This window comes from Canis lupus, chromosome 24 (assembly GCF_003254725.2).
Source record: "Canis lupus dingo isolate Sandy chromosome 24, ASM325472v2, whole genome shotgun sequence".
Classification (NCBI taxonomy): Eukaryota; Metazoa; Chordata; class Mammalia; order Carnivora; family Canidae; genus Canis; species Canis lupus.
In genome coordinates this window covers 6,420,629-6,446,383 of record NC_064266.1, presented here as the reverse complement: position 1 = coordinate 6,446,383, position 25,755 = coordinate 6,420,629, and the positions used below count along the sequence as shown (strand labels likewise).

The following is a 25,755-nucleotide window of genomic DNA, read 5'->3' as shown; positions in this document are numbered from 1 at the left end:
AGTATCCAAAGGCTTTATCCTTTATCTACTCCTCCTGCCTGGAGAGAAGCTCCAACCGAGCTCACACATTCAGTTACCTTACCAGGTCCCAGGTCCTACCTGACTTCAGTTCGAAAAGATGCTTCATCCCATCTGGTGGTTTCATTTATACGACTAAAGAGCCCTTCACAAATCCGAGGTATTAAGCCAGAATCGCCCTGCAGTGGGAAGGAGGAATGCCACAGCTGTCACTTGAAATAAAACCAACCAATGGCTGAATTTGCAATTTGCCAGAATGGATTTACTCAAGGGGCCTGCATGTCAAGCCCAAGCCTACCACCACAGGACCCCAGATACACCATTTACCCCCTCAGAACTGCTTCCTCGCCTCTGAAATAAGAGGGTGGAGCTTTCTAACTTTTATATGCTAGGTCTCGGGTCATATACAATTATCAGCTGTTAATTAAATCCTGACTTGAAAGCATAGAAGATCTATTCCTTAACTTTCAAACAAGATGGTCTACAGCTGTAGAATAAATGTGGAAAATCTGATCAAGTCAGATGATCAAAGAAGGTGAAATATACACTGAGAAGAAAAACACCTAAGAGACCTTGCTAAGCACTCAAAGTAGCTGATAACTGCCTTAACCCTTAGATGATAGGACCACACTGAAACATGTATTACATCCCTCCTTTGATGCACTAATCCCAACACTGGCCTTCCTAGACAGATGTTAATACATATTATGCGACATGGGCATCTTCAGGAGTACTCATGTTTCAGCTGGCATTAGCAAGCTGATGAACCTCAGAACAATGTTAAAGATGAGGCCAAATGTTCTTCTTAGGAAACCAAACTTCAGAGCTTCAGCGTATTCATCTGAAGAGCCTCACTACCTTCACTCAACATCCCCACCTCAAAAAAAAATATCATCACAACATTAAGAAATTTTTTCTCTTACACCATTAAATTGGTTCCAATTCTTATCAAGGAAAATTGGGCTTTTCATTATATTTTTTTGCTATGCCTTTAAAAAGAAAAAAAAAAAAAGGAAGACCCAAATGGTTCTCAACTATAAGGTCAGAGAAAAACAGGTGTAATTTAGGAGTGCTTTATGAATGTTTAACTTACATAAAAGAGCTACTAGAGGGATCAACATGCAAATTTCATTTTTAGAGAAGACTTTTTTTTTTTTTTTTTGGCAAAGGCACAGTGGAAAACTAGGAAGAGAGAAGTAATGATAAAAGGAAATATCAAACTCCTGAAACTAACTGCTTGCTCTCCTATGTAGTCTCCCACACTGCTCAGCATTGAGGATTTGCAGCATGGCATTTATCTACTTCTCCTGTAAAGGAAAAGCCTGAATTTAAGAAGCCAGGTCCCAAGCACTCAAATGCTTCCATCTGGAAAGACCCCAACCCCTTTAATGCGCTACTACTACTTCCATGAACCACCAAACCTTAGGCATTAAAGAAAGACTCCACTGTGCAGGCCAGCAGGAAGCCCTGTGACCCCCTGCTGGTTCCTCCACATCCAGAACAGGCCACAGGTCTGACAGGCAGTGAAGAGAGTTTTCACTAGACATAAGTCAAACACACAAGCACTATCTAGATCTCAAGAAAACACAGAATGAGATAAGGCTCCTGCAATAATGTCTTTACTGCTCCATATTTTGGGGCAAGTGTAACTTTAATGTCTGTTAGTTTCTATGGTGTAACTAACTAAACTCTACATACTCCTTAACTATGCTACTCTACACACTCCATACTCTATGTTATAGACTTTATGCAAACAGTGTAATTCTCTTTTTATGTATATGCTAGAGTTATATAGTACCTTTCCACCAGAGGGATTTTTTTTTTTTTTTTTTTTTTACATTTCTCTTGAGGAAAATATGTTTTGAATAATTTTAAAGAGAACAGAGTTCAGTAATTTTATTCAAACTGTTGTGTTGGCAGAAAAGAAGAATAAATTACTTGTGGGCCCAGCATACTTTTTGATAAGATTATAAAGCCTTTAAAAGCAGAAAATGAACTGAGACTTGCATCCATTATTCATGCTTATAAACTTAAAACTATTTCTAATTTAAAATCTCTCAAAGGAAATTTAGTTCAACTTATTACTGAGTTTTATCTTATTGCCAAAGAATGATCAGAACATGAAAAGCAAGTTAGTACAGACCAACTAGATAAAAGAGATAATTCTATCAGTCCAAAGAGAGATAATGAGAAATTTTCTCCCCACAGTGTAAAACAACATACAGAATTTCCCATCATAGTGTAGGACTTTCCCGATCCAGTTTGTCCATACGCAAAGACACAAGCATTATAACCTTCAAATGCAGACTTCACGACATCTGTGCCAAGGGTTTTAAAAACCTGAAAGCAGAATAAAAAAAAAACACAAAAGACACAATTACCATAGATTTTAATAAAATCCCTTTCAGTATTGACCATATTCTTGAATGTTACTTTCGTCCTATAAGGATTATATCATATAAATAAATCATCGCAGAACTATCAACAACAGAATATGTATGTACCCAAGTTTTTAATCAAAAGGAAACTTAAGGAAGCAAAAAGCAACCCCATCCTTTTTACTACTTAACAAAAAACTCCTGCAATATAAAAATGTAAACAAGGTAAAGTGACAATCATGTCTAAGAAGCAAAGATGATTTTAAAGCATGCTGATTTATCATTCCAGAATTAAATAAACATATAAAGTTATTCATTCTATCAGAGTTTCCAGAAACTAAATATTCAAAACCTAAAAATCACAGCAGCCAGAAGTTATTGCCCAAACCATGCCAAATCAATGTTGTCATTTTAAGGGCTCAGCTATTTATCGAAGTCTCAGAAGGTTCTCTGAGAGCTGATGGGTGGGTGTGAATGAGGCTGGGATGACTGGATCCGAGTCAGAGGCCAGATGTTTTTTCCTATCTGAATATCTGGCTAGGATGGAGACAGCAGGGAGATGAGCTGTGTGGGGCTTGGTGTTGTACCTCCAAGGGCCTGAGTCCATGTCTGCCACACCACGTAGTTGCAGTGGGACACTCTGGGGAATAAAAGATAGTGAAGGACAAATACTTCACCCAGACGGCTGATATAAATGAGGCCAAATGAGATGTGTGGCCATCCTAGGTAAACACAGTTGGGAAAAGGACCAACAAAAGCTTTCCAAACTCCCAAGCCTTCACGTTGCCTCCTGCCTTCCTAGATCAACAGACACATTATGGGCATGTAAAACTCCTCACTGCTTCAAAAATGAGGCACATCAGCAGCTGAAGAGATGTTACAAGGCAGTGTGACCAAGTTCTCAGCCAGAGCCAGGAAGAGGTGAGGCACTGCATTGTGGAGTTACCACAGTCCAAGGTGGGAGCCTCATCAACCCCTCAGAAGTGTTCAGTCTCTGTAAGTGATATTGAGTTAGCTAAACTTGAGACCCTGTATCTCCCCTGCAGAGATCTAAACCCTCCAGCCACCCCTAGACAGGGCCGATAAACACTGGCTCTCTCAATCTTGGCTCCACTAATCCATCCCTATTAATAACACAGCGTGTCAACCAAGGACAAAATAAAAAGACAGCCACCCAGACTTCAGCTTTCTTCAGGCACCATCTTGCTGCCATCTTGCTTCAACTTTATCAGTTTCTCCATCAAAAATTCACAAAGTATCATTTCAATGGAGTCACTTCCAAAATGACCAGTCTCATTCATGCTGTTAATTTGTATCCACTTCAGCTTTAAGAGGGGATATTTTCTAGACCTATTCTAAAATTCTGATAACTTACTCAACTCTCAACTATGACAGCAGATCACACTGTGCTCACATATTAGTCTTCATAAAATGCTCCTGGATCAGTAGCATCACTTAGATCTATTTTTCAGGTAGAGAGTTAGATGAGTGTACACAGTAAGCAGCAGAGTTGGGATTTGCACTAGGTACTTCTGACCCCAAGGCCTGTGCTTCTAAAGACTTTATCATTATGTGGCTTCTTCCCACATCCTTGACATTAGCCATGAGGTCCAGCCTTCCTTGAAAGGACCTTGTCCCACAAACTGAAGAAGCAGCCAGCCGGGAATCCCAAGGAGACGCACGGCTCCAGACCACCCATCCTAGGTTAGTTTTCACCCCTGTATATGGAACATGAGGAAAAACTAAATATTTCTTCAATTCTGATTACACAAAAAATAAAAGTCATCTATCATTTTTACCATGTCACAAGGTGCCACTGGATAGGAAGAACAGCCTTATATTAAGTTCCCAAAGAATAAAAGAAAGATCTTCTATAATACCTTTATCCGAGGCTAAAGCAAAGTCATAGCAAATATATTTAAACCAAACCCAAAAAGAAACTCTTTCCCAGGGTTCAAATCCCATCCATCATTTTACTATTACCTATCTTTCCAGAAAGCTAATTCAACTGGAGTTCTTTGACAGACTTGGAGGCCTGAGGGGGAAGGGGGGGAGGAGGCTGGCGGACATTACTGCAAAACAGGCCTAGAATATACAGGTCTGGAGGTGCTGAGAGCCGGGCCAGGACCGCTGCGGCTCCTAGGAAGCACTTCTTTATCAACATCCATCAAAGCAAGGTGGGAAGAGAGGGGCTGCTTTGTGAGGTCCTGCACTCCCACGTTGGCATCAAAACCCTGCTGAGGTCCTCACCAGGCCAGGTGAGCCAAAATCCACCTTGCTGCTTGTCTGAGCACAGATTTTCAAGCTGATCTCCAGGGTCATCCAAGGCATCACGGGCCTCACTTGAGGGAAACTGCCCACAAGAGGGCACTCTGAAAACAAAAGACTCACCCATCCAGCCTGTCAACTGGGAGATAGTAGGTTTCAAGTTTCTCCAGGATTGAATCAAGGAACAGGTTGTGTGAGGACAGCAAGGCCTCCCTCTGGAGTTTTGAACCATGAGGAAAATCAGACCTTATTTAATGGTCTTTAATTTATGTGAGTATAGACTTTAAATGCTCAGTGCAGTTTTGTGTTTTTTTTTCCTAAATCTAAAATTAATTTGTAAGAAAGAAATATTACTGGCCTTATTTGGCATTTGTTTAAAAGTAAGGGAAACTTGAGTTGAACTATAGTAATAGGCATAATATATTTTCTCAAAATGCCTTTATATTTAGATGAGAAGGAGGAGAAGACCACCATTATGCTAAGCTTGAGTTTTCCTGTTTATAGCAGGGATGCAACCTGACAGCTCAAATCCTGTGCCAGACACGGCAGCATGAAAACTTTAATCAATAGTCAAAACTGAAGCTTTTTTGTTTTTTAACACTGGGGTGAGGGAAGATCATCCTTCTCTTTTACAGAGTGTTTTTTTAAAAAAATAGGTTTTTTCCTATACCTAAGCTGATTTCATTAATGTGATTCTGCTAGAAAGTAGTATTTACCAACACATCTCCAGGCTTTTTTAGTTTTCTAATTTAATGGAACAATGTCAAGTTATTTATATATAACTATATAAACAAAGCTGCAAAGCCCAAAACACCCGAGAAGAGATGCTCCACATCCACCTGAAGCATGGAAATTATCCCTATCGGTTAGAAACTTTTCACAAACTAAAACTATTTTTAAGCTTGAGTATTTATTTTTAACTTCCAAAGAAGCTATCCTTGTTACTGTTTCCCTGATCTTGACTCTCATAGAACCAGGAAATGTCATCTGTTCCCATAAATTAACCACCATCTGTAAACGAGATCTGTCAGCAATGTTTTACCGAGAATCTCCAGTGTGCCAAGCCCTGCTGTCACACACCGCTCTGCTCCTCCCACTGTGGACTTTCCCTCAGCACAGCCCACTCTCTCCAAAAGGCTTCAGATTCAGGTGAAATAAGAAAGAAAATCCTGCTGCTCATTGGTAAGTTAGCAGTGGAAACCCTCAAGGCTCTTTATCCATCCTCTGTGGAAGACATTCTGAAGACTGTAGAATGAACTGGCTTTTCCCTTAACAAATTCCCTCACACCAGCCACTTCATTCCCATTCTGATAATAAAGCCAAAATCTGGATTCCAATACCTAAAACATTCTATTGCTCACCATACTCCCAGCTACCAACACTGATTAATCCATTTCCTCAACAGCAAAGTCATCCACACTGCTGTTAAAAAGAAAACTACAGGCCCAAGTGAAGTCACTTACGCCAGACCAAGCCACCAAACCAGGGTTCAATACCTAACTTAATCACAATTTCAGCCTCCCCTAAAAAGGTAGTCTTAACTGGTCAGTCAAGGATTCTCTCATCAGCACCAATGAGGTAATTTGTAACATGGGCCGTCTCCATCCCCTAAAGGAAGATGAGGTGATCCTCTACTTTTCCCTGAAACAATCCTTTCTTTTCTTCTGCTACTTGTCTGGCCCTATTTCTGCTTATAAAATCCTTCCATTTGGTACAGCTCTTCAAAACTCCTTTCTACTTGCCGGATGGTATACTGCAGGAATCATGAATTGATTAATAAAGCCAATTAGATCTTTAAATTTACTTGACTGAATTTTGGTTTTTAACACTACTCACTTGTTCATTTATTCATGAACGGGTCTTGCCCTAGCCATCTATTACTTAGAACAAACCAAACGTTTTCTCTTGTGCCCTGAAGGTCTTCCAGTGGCATCTCCATTGCCCTACACCTTGACCTCAGGACCTCAACTCTGCTACTATTAAATCAATTATGTCTATGGACTTGAGCAAGGTACTTGAGCTCCGTGAGTCTCTGTGACAAAGAAAAACAGAGTGTTGAAGTTAAATCTGGCCTTATGAGAATCCAGTGAGACAAGGTATGTGAGTGCCAAGCAGAGTCTTAGACATCAACACAAACTCAGGCAACATTAATTGCCAGCCCCTCTTTCATATTAGGCAACTCCTCTCTCTCTATGGCTCTCATTCTTACTGCTGTCATCCCTTCTATTTTTGCCCTGATGCTGAATCCATATGTTCTGGATACAACCACTCGAATCCTCTCCTTTGGAACACTTCCTCTAAATTGTCTATCCTAACACCAACGTTTATGTTGCTTCAGTAAAGCCAGTATCTTCCACAAAACATTTCCTAACCAACCGTGGTTCTCCAATGTTGAGGTGGGTGCAAATCACCTGGGAACCTGCTAAAAAAAAACTGCAGTTTGATTCAGCGGGTCCAAAATTGGTCAAGATTTTGCATTTTTAACACATTCTAGGCAATGTGGTGATTCTGGTACACGGACACAACAAGTTGCAAACAAAAGACAATAATACCACCTTAAGAGGTCATTGTATGGATTATAACCCAGGCCAGGCAAGACAGAAATTCTTACCCTACTTTTAACACACACAGCCCTGAAGCAATATATTTAAAGAAGCTGTTAACAAGCCCAGAAGAAGCCCATAATTCTCCTCTCAGTGATGCTTCCCAATAACTGCTCTGTTCAAACACCCAGGTAGTCCCAGGAAAATGCCACTGTCTCACTCGCTGCAATGTCAACATGCAATGGTTTCCTATGAGAATCTCTAGATCTGTTCTGTGCCCATGTCATGTCTACATTTTACACCATAAAAAGCCTATAGCATAGGTTTCCTTAGTAAATTCCAGCTACATTCTAGATTCTAGAAAAATTCTGAACAAAATTTTTTGTTCTTTCTAGAATCCTATAATGATCTACTCACAGGGAACTGGACCTGGGTTTGAAATCTAATTCCTAAACCTCTGTTGCAGCAGGACTCAGAGCTGAGTAGCTTGTTTGCCAGGCTTAGCAATATATAAGTGGCACCCTCAAAATGCTTTATTTGAAGAGCTCCTTCAAAACAGTAGTCATGTCCAAGTTTTAAAAAAAATGATTATAATAATAATCATGCTATAAGTGAAAAACAGAATAAACTTTGTAGAGACTGAATTTTTCTCAGGCTTAATTAAGATAAAGGTGAATTTTACAGAAGTACTATTTAAAAAAAAAAAAAAAAAAAGATGTTTTAAAGAGTTTTTCCCAACATGGAAGTAAATCAAAATAAAGATTATGATGCTCTCGTACCATCTCTTGTGAGACATAATCTGGACTTTTCATATCAGCAGAATAGAAAGAGAAGTCATAGGTGAAGGTCTTGGTCCGTTCTCTTCCCGAGTCCCCAGTCCCTCCTTCTGGTATCTAGAGGGAGAGGATTATGATAACAATGTAAAAAGCACTGAGGGCTAAGTGATCTATCCAAGTCAAGAAAAGAAAAACCCATAAGAAATATGCAGCGATCACCATTTTTCATACTTACACTCTGATAAGCATTTACTCCCTCCTGACCTCCCCCTAGATAGATGGACAGATAGATGATAAATAAATCCTGAACTCCTCCCAGCAATCCAGGCTCTCTATGCTATGACCCAAGGATACTTTTCTGGACTTTTTATCATGATTCTCTTATATAAACCCAACACTCCAACCAGACTCCTATTTTTTCTCTGGCATCAGTACCTTGTACTGTTTCCTCCACCAGACCACAAGAGTCGGGGTCTGCAGAACTCTAGGGGCTGCTAATCACATAGACTGTGATGTGACTATAGCCCCCTAGAATCATGCAGTTTTTCTGCCCCACTGAAAACTCCAGGTCCGGTGCTTCTTCTTCCAAGAAGCTGCCCTTGGGCACTACATCCAGAAGTAACTGCTGCCACCTCCAGGAGGCTAGATTCTCCCAGGACATACTCTATTAGGAGTTTATTGTAGACGTTTGCATGTGTCTTGTCTACCTTGCTATATACCTAAACTGAACCAAAAACCATGTTTAAAAATCATCATAAGCCACCAAAGCTTCACACAGTTCTCTGGATACATGCTGAAAACATTTAATAAGCATTATTTTCCAACATAACTCAGATTCTATAAATAAACGATCTCTATGGTTATTATTAAAATGTTAAATATCTGGACATCTGTTTTTATTATATCAGTTGAGGAAATGTTTGTAAAACTCAAAGGGCAACAGAGTAATCAAGGAAAATAGATTCTATAATGCACAAAGAAGAGATGCATCCAGAGGCAAGGGTCTCTTCTATTTCAGTAAATGTAATTTTTTAGTGATTAAACTTTTACCAAAGTATTGTGAGCATGCAGACATGAAGCAAAGCAAAGCAAAGCAAAGGTAATTAACAGGAGCAATAATCAAGTGATGACTGGCAGAAATGTGAGATGTGGTAGGTCAAAGGAGGGAAAGCCAGTAGGGCCAGACAGAGCTAGAAGGTACCAGGATTGTGGACAGAGAAGAAAGGAAGACATTCCACTGGCAAATGCCTCAGGCAAAGGAAGCCTATCAAATTATCCAGAGCATGGCCCAACTGGAAGATAGAAACATTCCCCAGGTTCTATCACTGGAGATCAAGTATCTCTACTTTGAGACTGGATTTCAAAGTATCCAGTTCCTTGAGCCACAAATTAACAGAAATCCAACTAGAGATTGATCTGCACTTGGCCTTAGAGCAGCAGGCCTCAGAAACCCAAACCTATAAGTTAATGAAAAATATAAGAGGACAGAGGGGTTGCATCCATAAAGCACATGATTTATTATTAATTTTACACTCTTATCCAGCCCCCACCCCACCAAGTGAAAAGTATTCACAGTCCTTAACAAATTCACTGACCAAGGAAAAATACCAGGATATTTTAAGTGCAAAAGAAAGAAAATAGAAAATTCTGGTTTTTTTTAATGATCTTTTCCAGGGGATAAAAAAAATACCCATTTTTTAAAAATCTTTCATCCCCTGCGTTTTGAATAATAATACAAGCTTCTCTTGTAAAGTTTACAAAACATGATTATTTTCATTAAGAACAGAAACAAATCTAGGGCCAACGTTTACTTATGATTCACAGAATGCAGCCAATTTCCAGGCTAAGGATCTTCCACAGGATATAGGATAACAATGCTGAGCCTGGGCTAAACCTATGAGCTCCCATACAAGGGCTCTGAGATCAAATGAAACCAGGGGACAGGAGAGGAGACAGAGCACCACCCTCTTGCCTCATGGACAATCTCTAGCCAAGGGCAAGTTGATGTGGCTAGTTGAACTAAGGAGGAGGAGTAAGGGGTAAGGAGGAGGGGTAAGGAATGGTAGAAGTGTTTTATTTACCAACAAATCATTTTGACAATAAACCAAACGAGACTCATGGAGGAAGGCCAGGTTGCTACTTGCCTTTAAGTTTGTGATGGTTGTTTTGCTTTTCTCCATTTGAATAATGAATTTGGCTTCCAAGTCCTTCTCCCTGCAACACAAATAATTCAGTACTAGTTAGGAGAGAAAAGATTGTTTTTAAAACATTTGTTTTATTTACTTTTTACATATGGGGGTTTGTTTTTAAATGGCATCTGAAGCACAATCTGTGATACCACTCCTCCCAAATCCTTACTAATATAAACACAAAGACACATAAAACAGATGTCACCATCAAAAAACTTAAGACTGACAAATAATGTGTTCTCAAAACCTGGAAGAATTTCTAACTGCAAGCCAAAAAGGAGTGTAAATTAAATGATAGAAACTGTGAAAGGCTGTGTGACTCATGAAAAAAGCACTGCTTACTTGCTTACTTTCTTTTCTTTCTCTTCTTTCTTCCTTTCTTTACTTATTTACTTAATTATTTACTGATTGATTGATTGATTGATTGATTGTTACCTGGTTACAAAAAGACAGACACTTCCCCCCCACCCAGGATGAGAACCAAGAAGAAAACTGATATGAATGGTCACAAACAGGTACTGCTTCTAGAAGCAGCCAGGACACTGCTCCCTCCTACCACCTTCTCTCTATAAGCATTCAGAAACTGCAGTTCCTGGAAAACAGCAGAATTGGAAATCCACAGAACTCTTAAGAAGTATAGTTCTCAAAAATAAATGACCATGTATCTACACAGTGGAGTGGACTGTCACTGAAAAAGAATGAAGAAGGTCTCTATATACTGCTGGGGGTGGTAGCCAGGGTGTATTGTTAAAAGGGGAATGCAAAATGGAGAAAAATCTACCTAAAATGCTACCACTTTTACGTAAAGACAAAAAGTATAGCCTACTTATTTTTCAAAAGGCCAGCCAACTATGGGGAAAGAAGAAAACAAGACAGAGACAGAAGCTAGATTTCTACAAAAATACCCGAATCTGTAGATCATCTTTAGAATGATGGAAATAACTTATACCAAAAAAAAAAAAAAAAAAAAGATTATTTTTTAAAGTGGTCTGAAACACATCAGTGTTTAAAAAAAAAAAAAAAAGCTTGAAATGCAGGTGATATGTTCAGTGTTAAAAAATAAAAATAAAATTAAAATTAAGTTAAAATGAAATGATCTAAAACAGAAAAGCTGAAGCAAATGAACCTAACTGTGCATCAGCACCACAGTGCAAGATGATTCCAATCATGACTGTATACTGAAATCTGACTGTAGAATGTAGTGGGATATAGTCCACAGTGGGGAAAAAAACTGTGAAGAAATCTTAAAGCACTTTCAGTAATCAAATTTCTGCTGGTAAAGTAAGTGTTGTCATTCAGTTATTTCTGTTTGTGTACTATGGGATAATACCTAAGTAATTATGGTTGTGACTTTGAGAACCAAGATTTTTGAATGAAAGGAGATACAAACGTAAGATGGATGAGGTTAAGTAAAAACTCTGTGGTCCTACATCTGAATGGAACTAGCATAAACTTTATCTGAAATTGGAAAGGAAACAGAAAGGACTCCCTTCCCAGTAGTCCAAGATGGTGGAGTAGATTATCTTAGTTTCATCTGGCCCCAAGAATTCATCTGGAGAGCTATCAAATCATTGTGAACACCTGCAAACTCAACCAGAGATCTAAAAAACAGCTGCAACTCTGCAAATGGAAAAGCGACTACTTTCTGTATGAATGACAAGACAGAAAACTCACCTCAAGAAAGAGAACAGGAGGCAGTACTGACTGATAGGGACCTAATCAGTAAAGACAGAAGATGTCCTAACTAGAGTTCAGATTAATGATTATAAAGATAATAGCTGGGCTTGAGAAAAGCATAGAAGACACTAGAGAATCCTTTTCTGGAGAAACAACTAAAATCTAATCAAGTAGAAATCAAAAAGGCTATTAATGAGATGCAATCAAAAACAGAAGCTCTAAATGCTAGAATAAATGAGGGAGAGGAGAGAATTAGTGATATAGAAGATGAAGAATAAAGAAGTTGAGAAAGAGATAAACAACTACTGGATCATGAGGGGAGAATTCAAGAGATACGTGATACCATAAAACGAAACAATATTAGAATAATTGAGATCCCAGAAAAAGAGGAAAAAGAGAGAAAGGGGCAGAAGGTATATTGGAGCGAATGACAGTGGAGGACTTCCCTAACCTGAGGAAGGAAACAGACATTCAAGGAGGCACAGAGAACACCCCTGAAACTCAGTAAAAAGAGGTCAAAACCCCAACATATAATAGTGAAATTTCCAAATCTCAGAGACAAAAAGAAAATCCAAAAACAGCTAGGGGAGAAGAGGTCCATAACTTAAAAGGGTAGAAACACTAGATTGACAGCACACCAATCCACCAAGACCTGGCAGGCCAGAAAGGACTGGTATGATATATTCAGGATGCAAAATAATTTAAAAAATTATGCACCCAAGAATACTTTATCCAGCTAGGCTGTTATTCAAAATAGAAGGAGGGATAAAAAACTTCCAGGACAAACAGAAACTAAAAGAATTTGTGATAACTAAACCAGCCCCGCAAGAAATATTAAAAGGGATATTTTAAGCAAAGTGAGAGCCAATAAGTAACTCAGACCAAAAAGGAAGAGAAACAATATACAGAAACAGTGATTCTACAGGCAATACAATGGCACTAAATTCCAATCTTTCAATAGTTACTCTCAATGTAAATGGTCTAAATGCTGCAATCAAAAGATATCAGATTGGATAAAAAAGCAAGACCCATCCATATGCTGTCTGAAGAGATTTGTTTTAGACCCAAAAACACTTCCAGATTGAAAGTGAGGGGGTAGAAAATCATTTATCATGCTAATGGACATCAAAAGAAAGCTGAGATAGCAATCCTTATATCACACAAATTAGATTTGAAACTAAAGACTATAATAAGAGATGAGGAAGGACATCGTATCATAATTAAAGTGTCTATCCAAAAAGAAGATCTAACAATTATAAATATTTATGTCCCTAACATGGGAGCAGTCAATTATATAAACCAATCAATAACAAAATTAAAGAAATACATCGATAATAATAGTGAGGGACTTTAACACCCCACTCACTGCAGAAGATCAACAAGGAAACCAGGGCTTTGAATGACACACTGGACCAGATGGACTTCATAACATTACATCCTCAAGCAACAAAATACACATTCTTCTTGAGTGCACATGGAACATTCTCTAGAATAGATCACATACTGGGTCACAAATCAGGTTTTAAACAGTACCAAAAGATTGAGATCATTGAGTTTCAATGCTTTGAAACTTGAACTCAAAGACAACAGGAAATTTGGAAAGAACTCAAAAACATGGAGGTTAGAGCATCCTACTATAGAATGAATGGGTCAACTGGGAAATTAAGAATTTAAAAAATTCATGGAAATAAATGAAAATGAAAATACAACTGTTCAAAACCTTTGGGATGCAGCAAAGACAGTCCCTAAGAGGGAAGTATACAGCAATACAAGCCTTTCTCAAGAAACAAGATCTCAAATACATAACACCTAACTTTACACCTAAAGGAACTAGAAAAGAACAGCAAATAAAGCCTTAACCTAGCAGAAGGGAATAAAGATTGGAGCAGAAATCAATGAAACCAACTAGGAAGAAACAGAAAACCTGAACAGACCTATAACCAGCAAGGAAATTGAAGCAGTAATCAAAAATCTCCCAACAAACAAGATCCAGGGCTGACTGGCTTCCCAGGGGAATTCTACCAAATGTTTAAAGAAGAATTAATACATATTCTTCTGAAGCTGTTTCAAAAAATAGAAATGAAAACTTCCAAACTCTATGAGGCCAGCATTACCTTGATCCCAAAACCAGACAAGATCTCACCAAAAAGGAGAATTACAGACCAATATCCCTGATGAACACAGATGCAAAAATTCATACCAAAATACTAGCCAATAGGATCCAACAGTACATGAAGAAGATTATTCACCACAAACAAGTGGGATTTATTCCTGGGCTGTAAGGGTGGTTCAACATCCACAAATCAATCACTGTGATACACTACGTTAATAAAAGAACAAGAATTGTATGATCCTTTCAATAGGTGCAGAAAAAGCATTTGACAAAGTACAGTATCCTTTCTTGATTAAAACTCTTCACAGTGCAGGGTTAGAGAGAACACTGCTCAATATCATAAAAGCCATCTATGAAAAGCCCAAGGTGAATATCATTCTCAACGGGGAAACGCCAAGAGCTTTTCCCCTAAGGTCAGGAACACAGCAGGGATGTCCACTATCATCACTGTTGTTCAATACACTACTAAAAGTCCTAGAGCCTCTGCAATCAGACAACAGAAAGAAATAAAAGGCATTCAAATCAGCAAAGAAGAAGTCAAACTCTCCCTCTTTGTAGATGACAGAATACTCTACATGGAAAACCCAAAACTCCACCCCAAGATTGCTAGAATTCATACAGGAATTCAGTAAAGTGGCAGGATATAAAATCAATGCACAAAATTCAATTGCATTTCTTTATACTAATGAAACACAAGAATGAGAAATTAAGCAGTCAATTCCATTTACAATTGCACCAAAAACTGTAAAATACCTAGGAATAAACCTTACCAAAGAGGAAAAGGATCCAACTCAGAAAACTACAGAACGCTCATGAAAGAAATTGGGGAAGACACAAAGAAATGGAAAAATGTCCCATGCTCATGGATTGGAAGAATATTGGAAATGTCTAGGCTACCTAGAGCAATCTATACATTCAATGCAATCCCCATCAAAATACCATCAACTTTTCACAGAGCTGGAACAAATAACCCTAAAATTTATATGGAACCAGAAAAGACCCCAAATAGTCAAAGGCGTTTTGAAAAAGAAAACCAAAGTAGGGGGCATCACAATTCTGGACTTTAAGCTCTATTACAAAGCTATAATCATCAAGACAGCATGGTATTGTCACAAAAACAAACAGATCACAGGAACAGAATACAGAACCCAGAAACAGAACCTCAACTCTATGGTCAACTAATCCTTGACAAAGCAGGGAAGAATATCAAATGGAAAAAAAGGCAGCTTCTCAACCAACAAATGGTGCTGGGAAAACTGGACAGCCGTATGTGCAGAAAAATGAAACTGGACCATTTCCTCAGACTATATACAAAAATAGACTCAAAATCAATGAAAGAGCTAGAGACAGGAATCCGTTAAAATTCTAGAGGAAAACAACAGGCAGCAACGTCTGTGACCTCAGCCACAGCAACTTCTTGCTAGACATGTTTCCAAAGGCAGGGGGAACAAAGGCAAAAATGAACTATTGGGACTTCATCAAGACAAAAAGGTTTTGCACAGCAAAGGAAAGAGTTGACAAAACCAAAAGATAGAATGGGAGAAAATATTTCCAAATGTCTTATCAGACAAAGGGTAGTATACAAAATCTATAAAGAACTTATTAAACTCAACACTCAAAGAACAAATAATCCAATCAAGAAATGGGCAGAAACATGAACAGACATTTCTCCAAAGACATACAAAAGGCCAACAGACACATGAAAACATCACTTGGCATCAGCCACAAATCAAAGCCACAAAGAGATGCTACCTCACACTAGTCGCAAAGTCTAAAATTAACAAGTCAGGAGAGATGTTGGTAAGAATGCAGAGAAAGGGGAACCCTCATATGCTGCTGGTGGGAATGCAAGCTGGTGCAGCCACTCTGGAAAATAGTATGGAGGTTCCCCAAGAGGCTGAAAATAGAGCTATCCTACAATCTAGTAATTGTACAACTGGGTATTTATCCCAAAGATACAAATGTAGTGATCCAAAGGGGCACCTGCACCACAATATTTATAGCAGCAATGTCCACAATAGCCAAACTATGGAAAGAGTCCAGATGTCCACTGACAGATGAATGGATAAAGAAGATGTCATAAAAAATAAAAAAGAAATCGTGTGTGTGTGTGTGTGTACACACACACACACACACACACACACACAACGGAATACTACTCAGCCATCAAAAAGAATGAAATCTTGCCATCTGCAACAACATGGAGGGAACTAGAGGTATTATGCTAAGCAGAAATATGTCAATCAGAGAAAGACAATTATCATACACTCTCAACTCGTATGTGGACTTTAAGAAACAAAACAGAGGATCACAGGGAAGAGTGGAAAAAATAAAACAAGACAAAATCAGAGAGGGAGACAAATCATAAAAGACTCTTAATCACAGGAAACAAACTGAGGGTTACTGGAAGGGAGGGAGGTGGGGGAATGGGGTAATTGGGTGATGGACATTAAGGAGGTACTCAATATAATGAGCACTGGGTATTATATAAGACTGATGAATCACTGACCTCTACCTCTGAAACTAATAACTCATTATATGGTAACTTTTGAATTTAAATTTTAAAAAGAAAGAAAGTACTCCCGGGGATCCCTGGGTAGCTCAGTGGTTTAGCGCCTGCCTTTGGCCCAGGGCGCGATACTGGAGTCCTGGGATTGAGTCCCGCGTCGGGCTCCTGGCATGAAGCCTGCTTCTCCCTCTGCCTGTGTCTCTGCCTCTCTCTCTCTATCATAAACAAATAAATAAATCTTAAAAAAAGAAAAAAGAAAGAAAGTACTCCCTAGCTTTGTCCCCTGAAAACACCTAGAATCTTATGCCCAAATTATAGTCTCTAAATTCCATTTAGAGTCAGGGCTATTTGAAGAAAGAGTCAGTCCAAATATCTGAACTATCTCCTCACACAATAAAGCAGGATGCTAGCACATTGGAAGCAACCAGTTTGTTCAAGGTGTCCACAGACAATTTCTAACGTGGCTCCTGGTGATCTCTGTCTCCAAGTATTTGAGGTCCCTGTGTGAGCCTCTGCCCTGGAGAGTGGGCTGGACCTAGCAGCTCAGTGCTAACAAACACAACACTAAGTCCACAAAAGTGATGGTCTGGTACTTCCCAGCTTAGATTACAAGATTCTGATTTCTGACTTGCTGGAACTCCTGTTTGTCTCTCTCTCAGAGTCCTGGCAATAGGGCCAGCCAGTTGTCACACTGTGAGGCTTCAGGAGAGACTCACGTGGCAAAGACCTGCGACTTGCCAGTACTCCCAAGGGTGAGCCTGGGAGTGCCCCTGCCCAGCCAGGCTGGAAAGCACTGGACTACAGCCTTGAGGCCCTGCGTGGGTCAGGGGACCCAAATAAACCCCACCCTGACTCCTGACTCGCAGAAACAGCGAGATAATAAATGTTGTCAGAAGCTCCTAAATTGTGTTACACAGTGAGAAATAACCAATATACGAGCCACGTCAAAAAGACTCAGGAGCCAACCTGAAATAAGTTCCCACTGGCTAAAGCTGAGTAGCACAAAGAACAGTAACTGCAATAGACTGAAACACATGAAATACGCATCAATTTATGAACTCATAAAAAAAATAAAAACTGAATGGTTTCCTTTGGAGAGTCAAAAGAATCACCTCATTATTTTAAAAACTAGTAAACAGGGGCACCTGGGTAGCTCAGTCAGTTAAGCATCTGACTCTTGGTTTTGGCTCAGGTCATGATCTCAGGGTCCCGGAATCGAGCCCCGTGTCTGGCTCTATGCTCAGCAAGGAGTCTGCTTGAGGATTCTCTCTCTCTCCCATTCTCTCCCTCTGCCCCTCTCCCCACTCTTGCACAAATGCTCTCTCTCCCTAAAATAAATAAAATCTTAAAAAAAAAAAAACCTAGTAAATAAAGGGGAAAACTCAAGTACTTGCCCTGCATTTCCTAAACAACCAAGTATTTTTAATTTTAACAGCTTCACCAAATAGTTGTTTGAAAAAGTTCCTCTTTTTAGAGTATTCGTCTTAATAAATGAAGAAGAAACGATAGAATTAGGATGTTAGAACTTTGTGACCCTGGTGTATTCATGGCTCCAGGCAGTGACAACCAGTGGCTGCTAACTCCAACACCAGGAGACAACCAGACATGCTGTCCATCAGAACTGAAAGACCAGACACCTGTGCTGCAGAAATCTTGCCCCTCGCCCACAGAAAAGGCCTGACTCTCATCTAGAGCTGATGCACAGTGAACACCAGGCAACACAGGGGGCAGGGGGAACACGTCAACAATGCCAGCAACACAATCAGCAAAATCCAGCTTCTGGGAAGGATAGCTGGTAAGGGACCCAGTATATTCAATAACAAGAACAATACATTGCAAGGATATAAAGATGAAAGGGGAACCTACAGATTGAAAAAAGGCTTTAAAGACCTATCAACCAACTGGATTTCAGTGCAAACAGAGGGCATTTTTAGAAATTATAAGATACGTAGGGAAATCTTAACACTGACTAAATGTCTCATATTATGGAATTATTACTACCATATTTGGTGTGATAATGGTATCCTGATGATTTTAATGTCTTAACCTTTTAGAGACACACACTGAAGTATTTATAAATGAAATAATATGACATCTGGGATTTACTTTAAAATAACCCCAGGGTGAGGGAAGCAGGTATCCTGGCAACCTCAGGATAACCATCCAGAATAAATACCTGCTAGAACAATGAAACCCAAACAGTAAGTTGCAAACACCCAAGAACTACAGTGGATTTCCATGGCCTGATTGAACTTTTCCAAGCTAGTCTAGAGAAGTACAAGCCTGGATAAACAGAACAGTGGCTCAAAAGACAGACAAACAAATGAGGTCCCTCCAACCCCCATGGGCACAGTGCCCAGATCTTGGGCAGCTCTATTTTGAACCCAAAAGTGAGAACTGCCTCGGGGACATCCCATGTTCATGTGGCCATAGAACAAATACCTTACAAAATTACCCCTTTCTTACAGCATGCAACTACCGAAAGTCATGTCCTGCCCGCAGCAGGAGAACTACACAATTAGTTTTATTAACACCACAGGCTGCCGCATCTCAATCCCTCTCATTCCCAGTTGGGTCCTTTCTCAGTCACTAAACATTTCTAGATCTTTCACTTTAAAACCACTATTATCAACAAATACCTACTGGGAGCACACAACCATCCTGGGATGGAACACCAGAAGTGACTATTAATAGCTGCTCACACTACTTGTCAATTCTTACTTACAAAACATGAAGGAATGAGACTCACACTGTGCCCACTATTCATTGGAAGTCAGAGGTGAAGTAACTCCAAGGATCACGGCCCTATACCCCTGGAGCAGCGCTAGTTAAAGGGCCCTCCACGTGATCATTTATTCTTCCCTGTTGAATGGCAGTATCTCCCTAGTGTTAGCATCCACTCTAAAAATGCTAGAGAAGGGATCCCTGGGTGGCACAGCGGTGTGGCACCTGCCTTTGGCCCAGGGCGCGATCCTGGAGACCTGGGATCGAATCCCACGTCGCGCTCCCGGTGCATGGAGCCTGCTTCTCCCTCTGCCTATGTCTCTGCCTCTCTCTCTCTCTGTGTGACTATCATAAATAAATAAAAGTTAAAAAAAAAAAAAACATTTAAAAAATGCTAGAGAAGATAGTGACTGAAAGATTAGTATGTCATATGAGCATCTATTAGCCACTTCTCAAGCCTGAAGATGCTTGGTGGGCTTCAAAGGGTTCACAACCTTAAAATTACACTCACTGCGATGTGGCAGTGGGAGGGGAAAGGTGGCAGGTTCACTGTTCTGAAGGTCCATAGCTTTCTTCACTTTCTCAAAGAGCCCTGTATCCCAAAAGATAGGAGCTCCAGCTCAGACTTTGTGTCTCAAAATATAGCCCAAGAAGAAGTAGCATCAGCAGCCCCAGGAACTTGTTGGAAATGAGGGATTTCAGAGGTAAGGGTGATCTGGCTGTGACATCTGTCACCCCATTGATCGCCAGGGTTGATTCAGCTGATCTGGCTGGCTAGGTGGGTGTCCCCTTCCTCCCTTATCACTCCATGTGTGTCCCGCAAAGCTGTGCACTCAGTGGAAGAGGACAATCTTGCCCAACGGAGGAAGACCATTCTTCAGTCAAGGATATACAAGCAGCTGGATTCCTCTGCTAGAAACTCCAAATAAGCTCTCAAGAAATGAGGGATCTCAGGCTCCACCACAGACCTTATTAAATAGGAATCTGCACTGTAACAAGAGCCCTTGAAGATTCCAATGAACGTGAAAGTTTGAAAAGCACTGTGCTGACATCATCTTAATATGACAGAGTGATAACTGGCCTTGCATTCACTCTCATGAGACACTCCATCACATTACATACTTCACACACTGGGAAACAAACTACCTTTGTACTTTGACCTTTAAGTCTTCTTTGTAAAATCACATAGCAGAATATGGTTACAACCTAAAGCAACTGACACTGTCTCCACTCTTGGCTCTTAAGTTGTACTGCAGCTTCTGACCCAAAACAACAAGTGTCTGACTTACTGGGATCTAAGACATCATCTGAGTGTTACGACATCTAGGTTACCTCATTCCCAGCACCCTGCCAAGCTATCAGCTTCTAGCCCTTTCTATACCCAGACTGTTTCCCAACATCAAGGTGATGTTGCTGCCACTAGCTTGAAGTCATTCTTAAAAATAATCAGGGTAAGGGAGGAGCTAAGGAGTAAAAAAAAAAAATAGCCTGGGGACAGAATCTTAAAAAACCCAGGGAGTAAGGGAAGAAAGGAGGAACCAGTTACAGAAAGTGAGGCATGGCTCAGGAAGATCTTAGCAAAGCTGTCTCAAGATGATGCTTCTCAGTTCCAATAAAGTCATTCAACAAGAGCTGGAATGATCTTCGAAGGAGGAACTAGAAAAAAATACCACAGCACCAACACATGAGTTTGAGCACACTAAAAAACAATATCTCAATACATTTTCAGAAGCTATTTCATAGATTTTTGCAAGAAAGGGGATCTTCTGTGGATTGGGGGAAAAAACCCAGAAACTTCCAGAAGATTCAATGCAGCATTATTAAGAGATAAAAACCAGGGCTTACCTGATAATATTTATCTTCTGTGCTGAACAAGCTGCCGTTGAGTGGTAAAACTCAACAGCAGTTTAAGGACCAGCATGGGCTGCAAAAGCCCAAAAAGTTGGACAGGTGTGCAAAATGAGAATACCTTTTTTAGATGTGACCATTCAGCAAGCTGAACATCTGAACAAAATCTACAATACATCTATACATCTGCTCCCCTTATTCTAATGAGCTAATGAGCTCTCTTAACACAAATAACGATTCAAAAATAAATACTGGAGAAAAATAAACATTTCATGTGAAAAATCCATACATTTAATCAAAGTGGCTACCCACTTTGGGTAAAGGAATCTTTACTGCCTGCAGCAAAGATCTTAGGGGAAAACACAGAAGCTGGGTACCCCAGATCATGGTGACCTTTACACAGGTTTCTACAACTCTGGTTTGCTTGATACCCTTCTAGGAGAAGGCAAAGAATTTATTTCTGTGTCTAACAAAGAAAATCTGGGTGCCACGGTGGAACTTTATATTCTTAATCATCTAATGAGCCCAGCCGGTAGAAAACCCTGTGACCTTGTCCTGGAAATCACAAATAAAACACATGCAGATGCAAATGATGGGACACTCCGCATGAAGTCTGGTGGCTGGTGGAAATTGCTCAAGTGCCAAAAGCATGTGTTGATGAGTTTGAGTCTTATCAAAATTCAAAATATTTAACACCAACAAACAGATCCATATCTCCCTCGCAGCACTTAAAAGGTAGTAAGCCTTTGGAGCAGAAGGCCATTGACATAGAAATCACTGTAAATCCAGAGTCTGGAGGGAGGGCTAAAGTCACTCAGTCAGAAACTGCCGGAAAACATTTTAAGACTGTTGGTATTAATGTTCCTACAAGGCAGTTTCTTGCCTGTCAAAACCACATCAGATCTCTTGCTTGTGATGTCAAACCTCTTACAGCCTTCATGCAGGATCTTTGATGAGTGGAAAGTGGGAAATCCTTCAGTGCCCTTGGTAAATTAGGCAGGGTTTTTTGTTTTTTGTTTTTTAATATGATAGTCACACAGAGAGAGAGAGAGAGGCAGAGACACAGGGAGAGGGCGAAGCAGGCTCCATGCACCGGGAGCCCGATGTAGGATTCAATCCCGGGTCTCCAGGATCGCGCCCTGGGCCAAAGGCAGGCACTAAACCGCTGCGCCACCCAGGGATCCCAAATTAGGCAGTTCTTTCACAAAGATTGCAGGACAATCCAAGGAGATGTGAAGTACAGCAGATACGCTTGAGGTGGATCACCTCGCAGTGTCAGGAGATGGGCCATGTGCAAGGATGTTTCTGTTCCAGAAAGGAAATTTTACAAGCAACAATTTCCTAGATTGCTTCCTTCTTGAACCTAAAAACTAAAACTATAAGAAAAAGATGTATCTTTACTCCAAAAGTATTAGTATTTATAACAAAAATGCTAGATTTTAAGCCATATAGAGCAAATTTCACTCTAGTTACTAAAAATACCTATGGAAAAGCCACAGTAATCTCCACAAAGTGCTTATGATGGTTGGAATTATTAAATTTGGAACCAACCCTCTGGTGTATTCATCCCTTATAGATTCCAGGAGAGTTGTCAAACTTCCAAATATTTCAGAGATGAAAGAAGAAGGAAGGTTCCAGTCTCCTCATTCTCTCCACACACTGCTGATCAATCCTGCTCAGCCCATTGTCCACGGAGACAGGCCACTGCCCATGGCCCTCACTTCACCACAGAGCCTTTAACTATCAGAGGTGACTTCTGGGTCCAGGTGACACACCATCCAACAGCTTTACTTCCCACTTCCTCATCCCCACACCCAACAGGCAATTACTTAGTCCTGTGCAATCAACAGCTCATCTACCGACCGTGGCCATATGCCACATCTCCCCACTCCACAGACACTGTCCCAGCTTGGGCTGCTACCACCTCTCTAGTGTCTTTGCCTCCAGCCTGTTCCTTCCCACCCACACTCCACCCTGCTATCAGTGGAATCTCACCATGAGGCTCCCTGCTTTAACTTGTTCAGTGACCTCTCAAAGGCTATAGGATAAAATCCAACTCCCAGCAGTATACAAAGTCCTTCCTGCTCTGATCCCAACTAATGTTGCCATTCAACACTGTATCAATTCCACCCCCTTCTACTGGCCTGGTCCACTCCCAGCCAGCCAGCCAGACTCAGCTTTAGACCTCACATATCTGGAGAGCCTTCACTGAGCCTTCCATCCTATCCCCTAGTCAGAGGGTCCTCCTCCCTATCTCACCCACCAGACTCTGAACTTCTTAGAAGTAAGAACTTTAACTGTCTAAGTTTATACCCTCTAGGTTATGCCCTGGCAACTTTGAGGTACCATCAAGTTGTTGAATGGGATGGGCTGACTAAAAGTTAAATAATTGCCTCTTACCCTGGCCTAGTCTTCTCCACGTGCATCCTCTACTTAATGCCAGCCTCCCTATGAGCCCCCGTATCATTCTTGGTTCTTGTTCTTCCACATGTTATGGTGCTATCCAATTCCCATTTCCATTCCAAAGCAAGGCTCCTCTCCAGTCTAATTTGCATCACTCACCCCGATAAAAACTTCAGAAACAATTTCCCTTTATACACCTGCCTAGTTCATCCCACTCATACAGGTCTTCTCCCTGCTGATGTCACCTCTCCAATCAGTCTAGCAAATCCCAGAGAAGCAAGAACCAGTTTTCTTTACACTCCACAACCTGAGACCACTGAGTACAAGGGCAACGCTCACAATCAATGCTCAGTGCTTTATCTTTTAATCCCTTCAGCTGAAAACTGTAAAACACCAGGCACTGAGAGTTCCCCCAGCTCAGGTCAATTTCCTCTGACATTTAAGAAACATGGGAAATAAATCTTGACATTTTTCTCATATTGAGGAAAATAAATAATCCTAAAATATTATTTGAACATTGATCTGATAATAGAGCAAAATGAACTATGTCTCTCCCGGGCCACTTTGGTGAATTGGGTTTCTCAACCGAAAAGTCAATTATGGTTCTTTCATATAAATGAGTAATTTATTTGAAAGGTCTGGAAACTAGACCATAAGATGCTACAAATGAACCAGCTGGAGTAAGAAGACTGAGTTATAGATCAATATTGGGCAGGAGAAGGGGAAGGGAGGAAAAGAGTAAAATGCCCAATCAGAAAAAGAGATGAATTGTGTCAGCTCTCAGATTTGTGCGTAGGAGGAAGCTTATCAGAAAAAAAAAAAAAAAAAACACCTTATGTTCATTCAAGTATTTTGAAGCATTTTTAAATTATTCAGCAATCCAAATTGATTCCAGTTGCTCAGTTGATGGTATTTGGTCACTCCATAACAAACAGCCTGACTAAGTGGTACTGAGATCTCTAAACTGAGCATTACCTAAGAAGATTCTAAAGAGTAGCTTATTCACCCCAAGTTCTGAAGTCAGGCAGTATCCCCCAAATTGACCTTAAAACTTACAGACTTTGTATATAACTATAGAATCACTATGTTGTACACATCATAATATTGTATGTCAAACAAACAAACTTCAATCAAAAATTAAAAATGCAAACTAACATAATGCGAACTCGTATTTAACGACCTTCACTTTGGTGGCAAAACATTCAATAGCAAAAAAAATTTTTTTTTTTTTAAGGGCAGCCCCGGTGGCGCAGCGGTTTAGCGCCGCCTGCAGCCCCGGGGTGTGATCCTGGAGATCTGGGATCAAGTCCCACGTCAGGCTTCCTGCATGGAGCCTGCTTCTCCCTCTGCCTGTGTCTCTGCCTCTCTCTCTCTCTCTGAATAAATAAATAAATCTTTTAAAAAAAGTTTTGTTTTTTTTAAGAATATATGGCCACTATGGGCACTACTATGGAAAGAAGTCCCAGGAGCACTGTTAAGTGGGAGAAAAAAACAAGTAGCCATGTGTAGTCCATGATCCAGTTCATAGTTAAGCAGATAAATAAAACATAAAATATATGCTTCCAAATGCGCAAAAACATTTCTGAACATTTCTGAAAGGATAAAGAGGAAGCTGTTAGTAGTAAGAGTAGATCTCATGCAATATTTGAAAACCAATATACTATATTCTGATCCCCTACACTCAATGAATTGCTCAGTCCCTCTGCTTTACCCAATGACAGGTCTCTCTTCCCTTTATTAGGACTCCAGGTAAAATACAGGACACCCAACTAAATGTGGATTTCAGTTAAACAAATGCTTTTTTGGTATAACTATATCCCCCAAATATTGCATGTGATTTACTCACACTATTTTCACTTCCTACCCTGGATGCCACCATTTCTTAGCTGGGCTATGCACCCAGCAGGTTCTTCCCAGTTAGATGCATGTGTATTCGCCTCCCTTCCTCAAGCCTAGACAGCAACTGAGCGAGCAGAGTCTTCACTAGCTTGCACCCGCAGTACCCAATGCAGCAGCAGAGGTGCCATAAATATATGTCCCCTCACTTGTGCCTAAGTGTGGAAACAAAGTCAGGGAGGGCTATTCTCCTGCTACCAGCTTCTCCTTAACTGTTCTGGCTGCTTTTGAGCACCTGAAGAACATGGAACTGCTCACTACTCTTAGTTGCTCTCCATGAAATCATAAAAGTCTTCAATTCAGTTTCTGGGGAAAACCCAGGGGAGTCAGACACTGAAAAAAATTCTGGAGTAGGTTTCTCAGGCGATCACCCTGACCTCATTTCAGCTCCTCAGAACACATCTCACCACACA

General features: G+C 40.3%; 1 protein-coding gene across 16 annotated transcripts in view; it reads right to left on the bottom strand.

The window, feature by feature from the left end:
* KIF16B (kinesin family member 16B) overlaps positions 1 to 25,755 on the bottom strand; it is a 316,370-nt gene that overhangs the window by 261,661 nt on the left and 28,954 nt on the right. For all 16 annotated transcript variants that reach the window (XR_004808790.2, XR_004808792.2, XR_004808791.2 and 13 more), the window contains exons 2-5: positions 10,128 to 10,197; positions 7,987 to 8,100; positions 2,242 to 2,358; positions 100 to 197 (exon numbers count right to left, since the gene is read on the bottom strand). Coding sequence is in view for 12 of the 16 variants with exons in the window: in XM_035705360.2 (XP_035561253.1) it covers positions 100 to 197; positions 2,242 to 2,358; positions 7,987 to 8,100; positions 10,128 to 10,197 (399 nt within the window). In the remaining 4 variants the exon portion in view is untranslated. The remainder of the gene's footprint in view (positions 1 to 99; positions 198 to 2,241; positions 2,359 to 7,986; positions 8,101 to 10,127; positions 10,198 to 25,755) is intronic.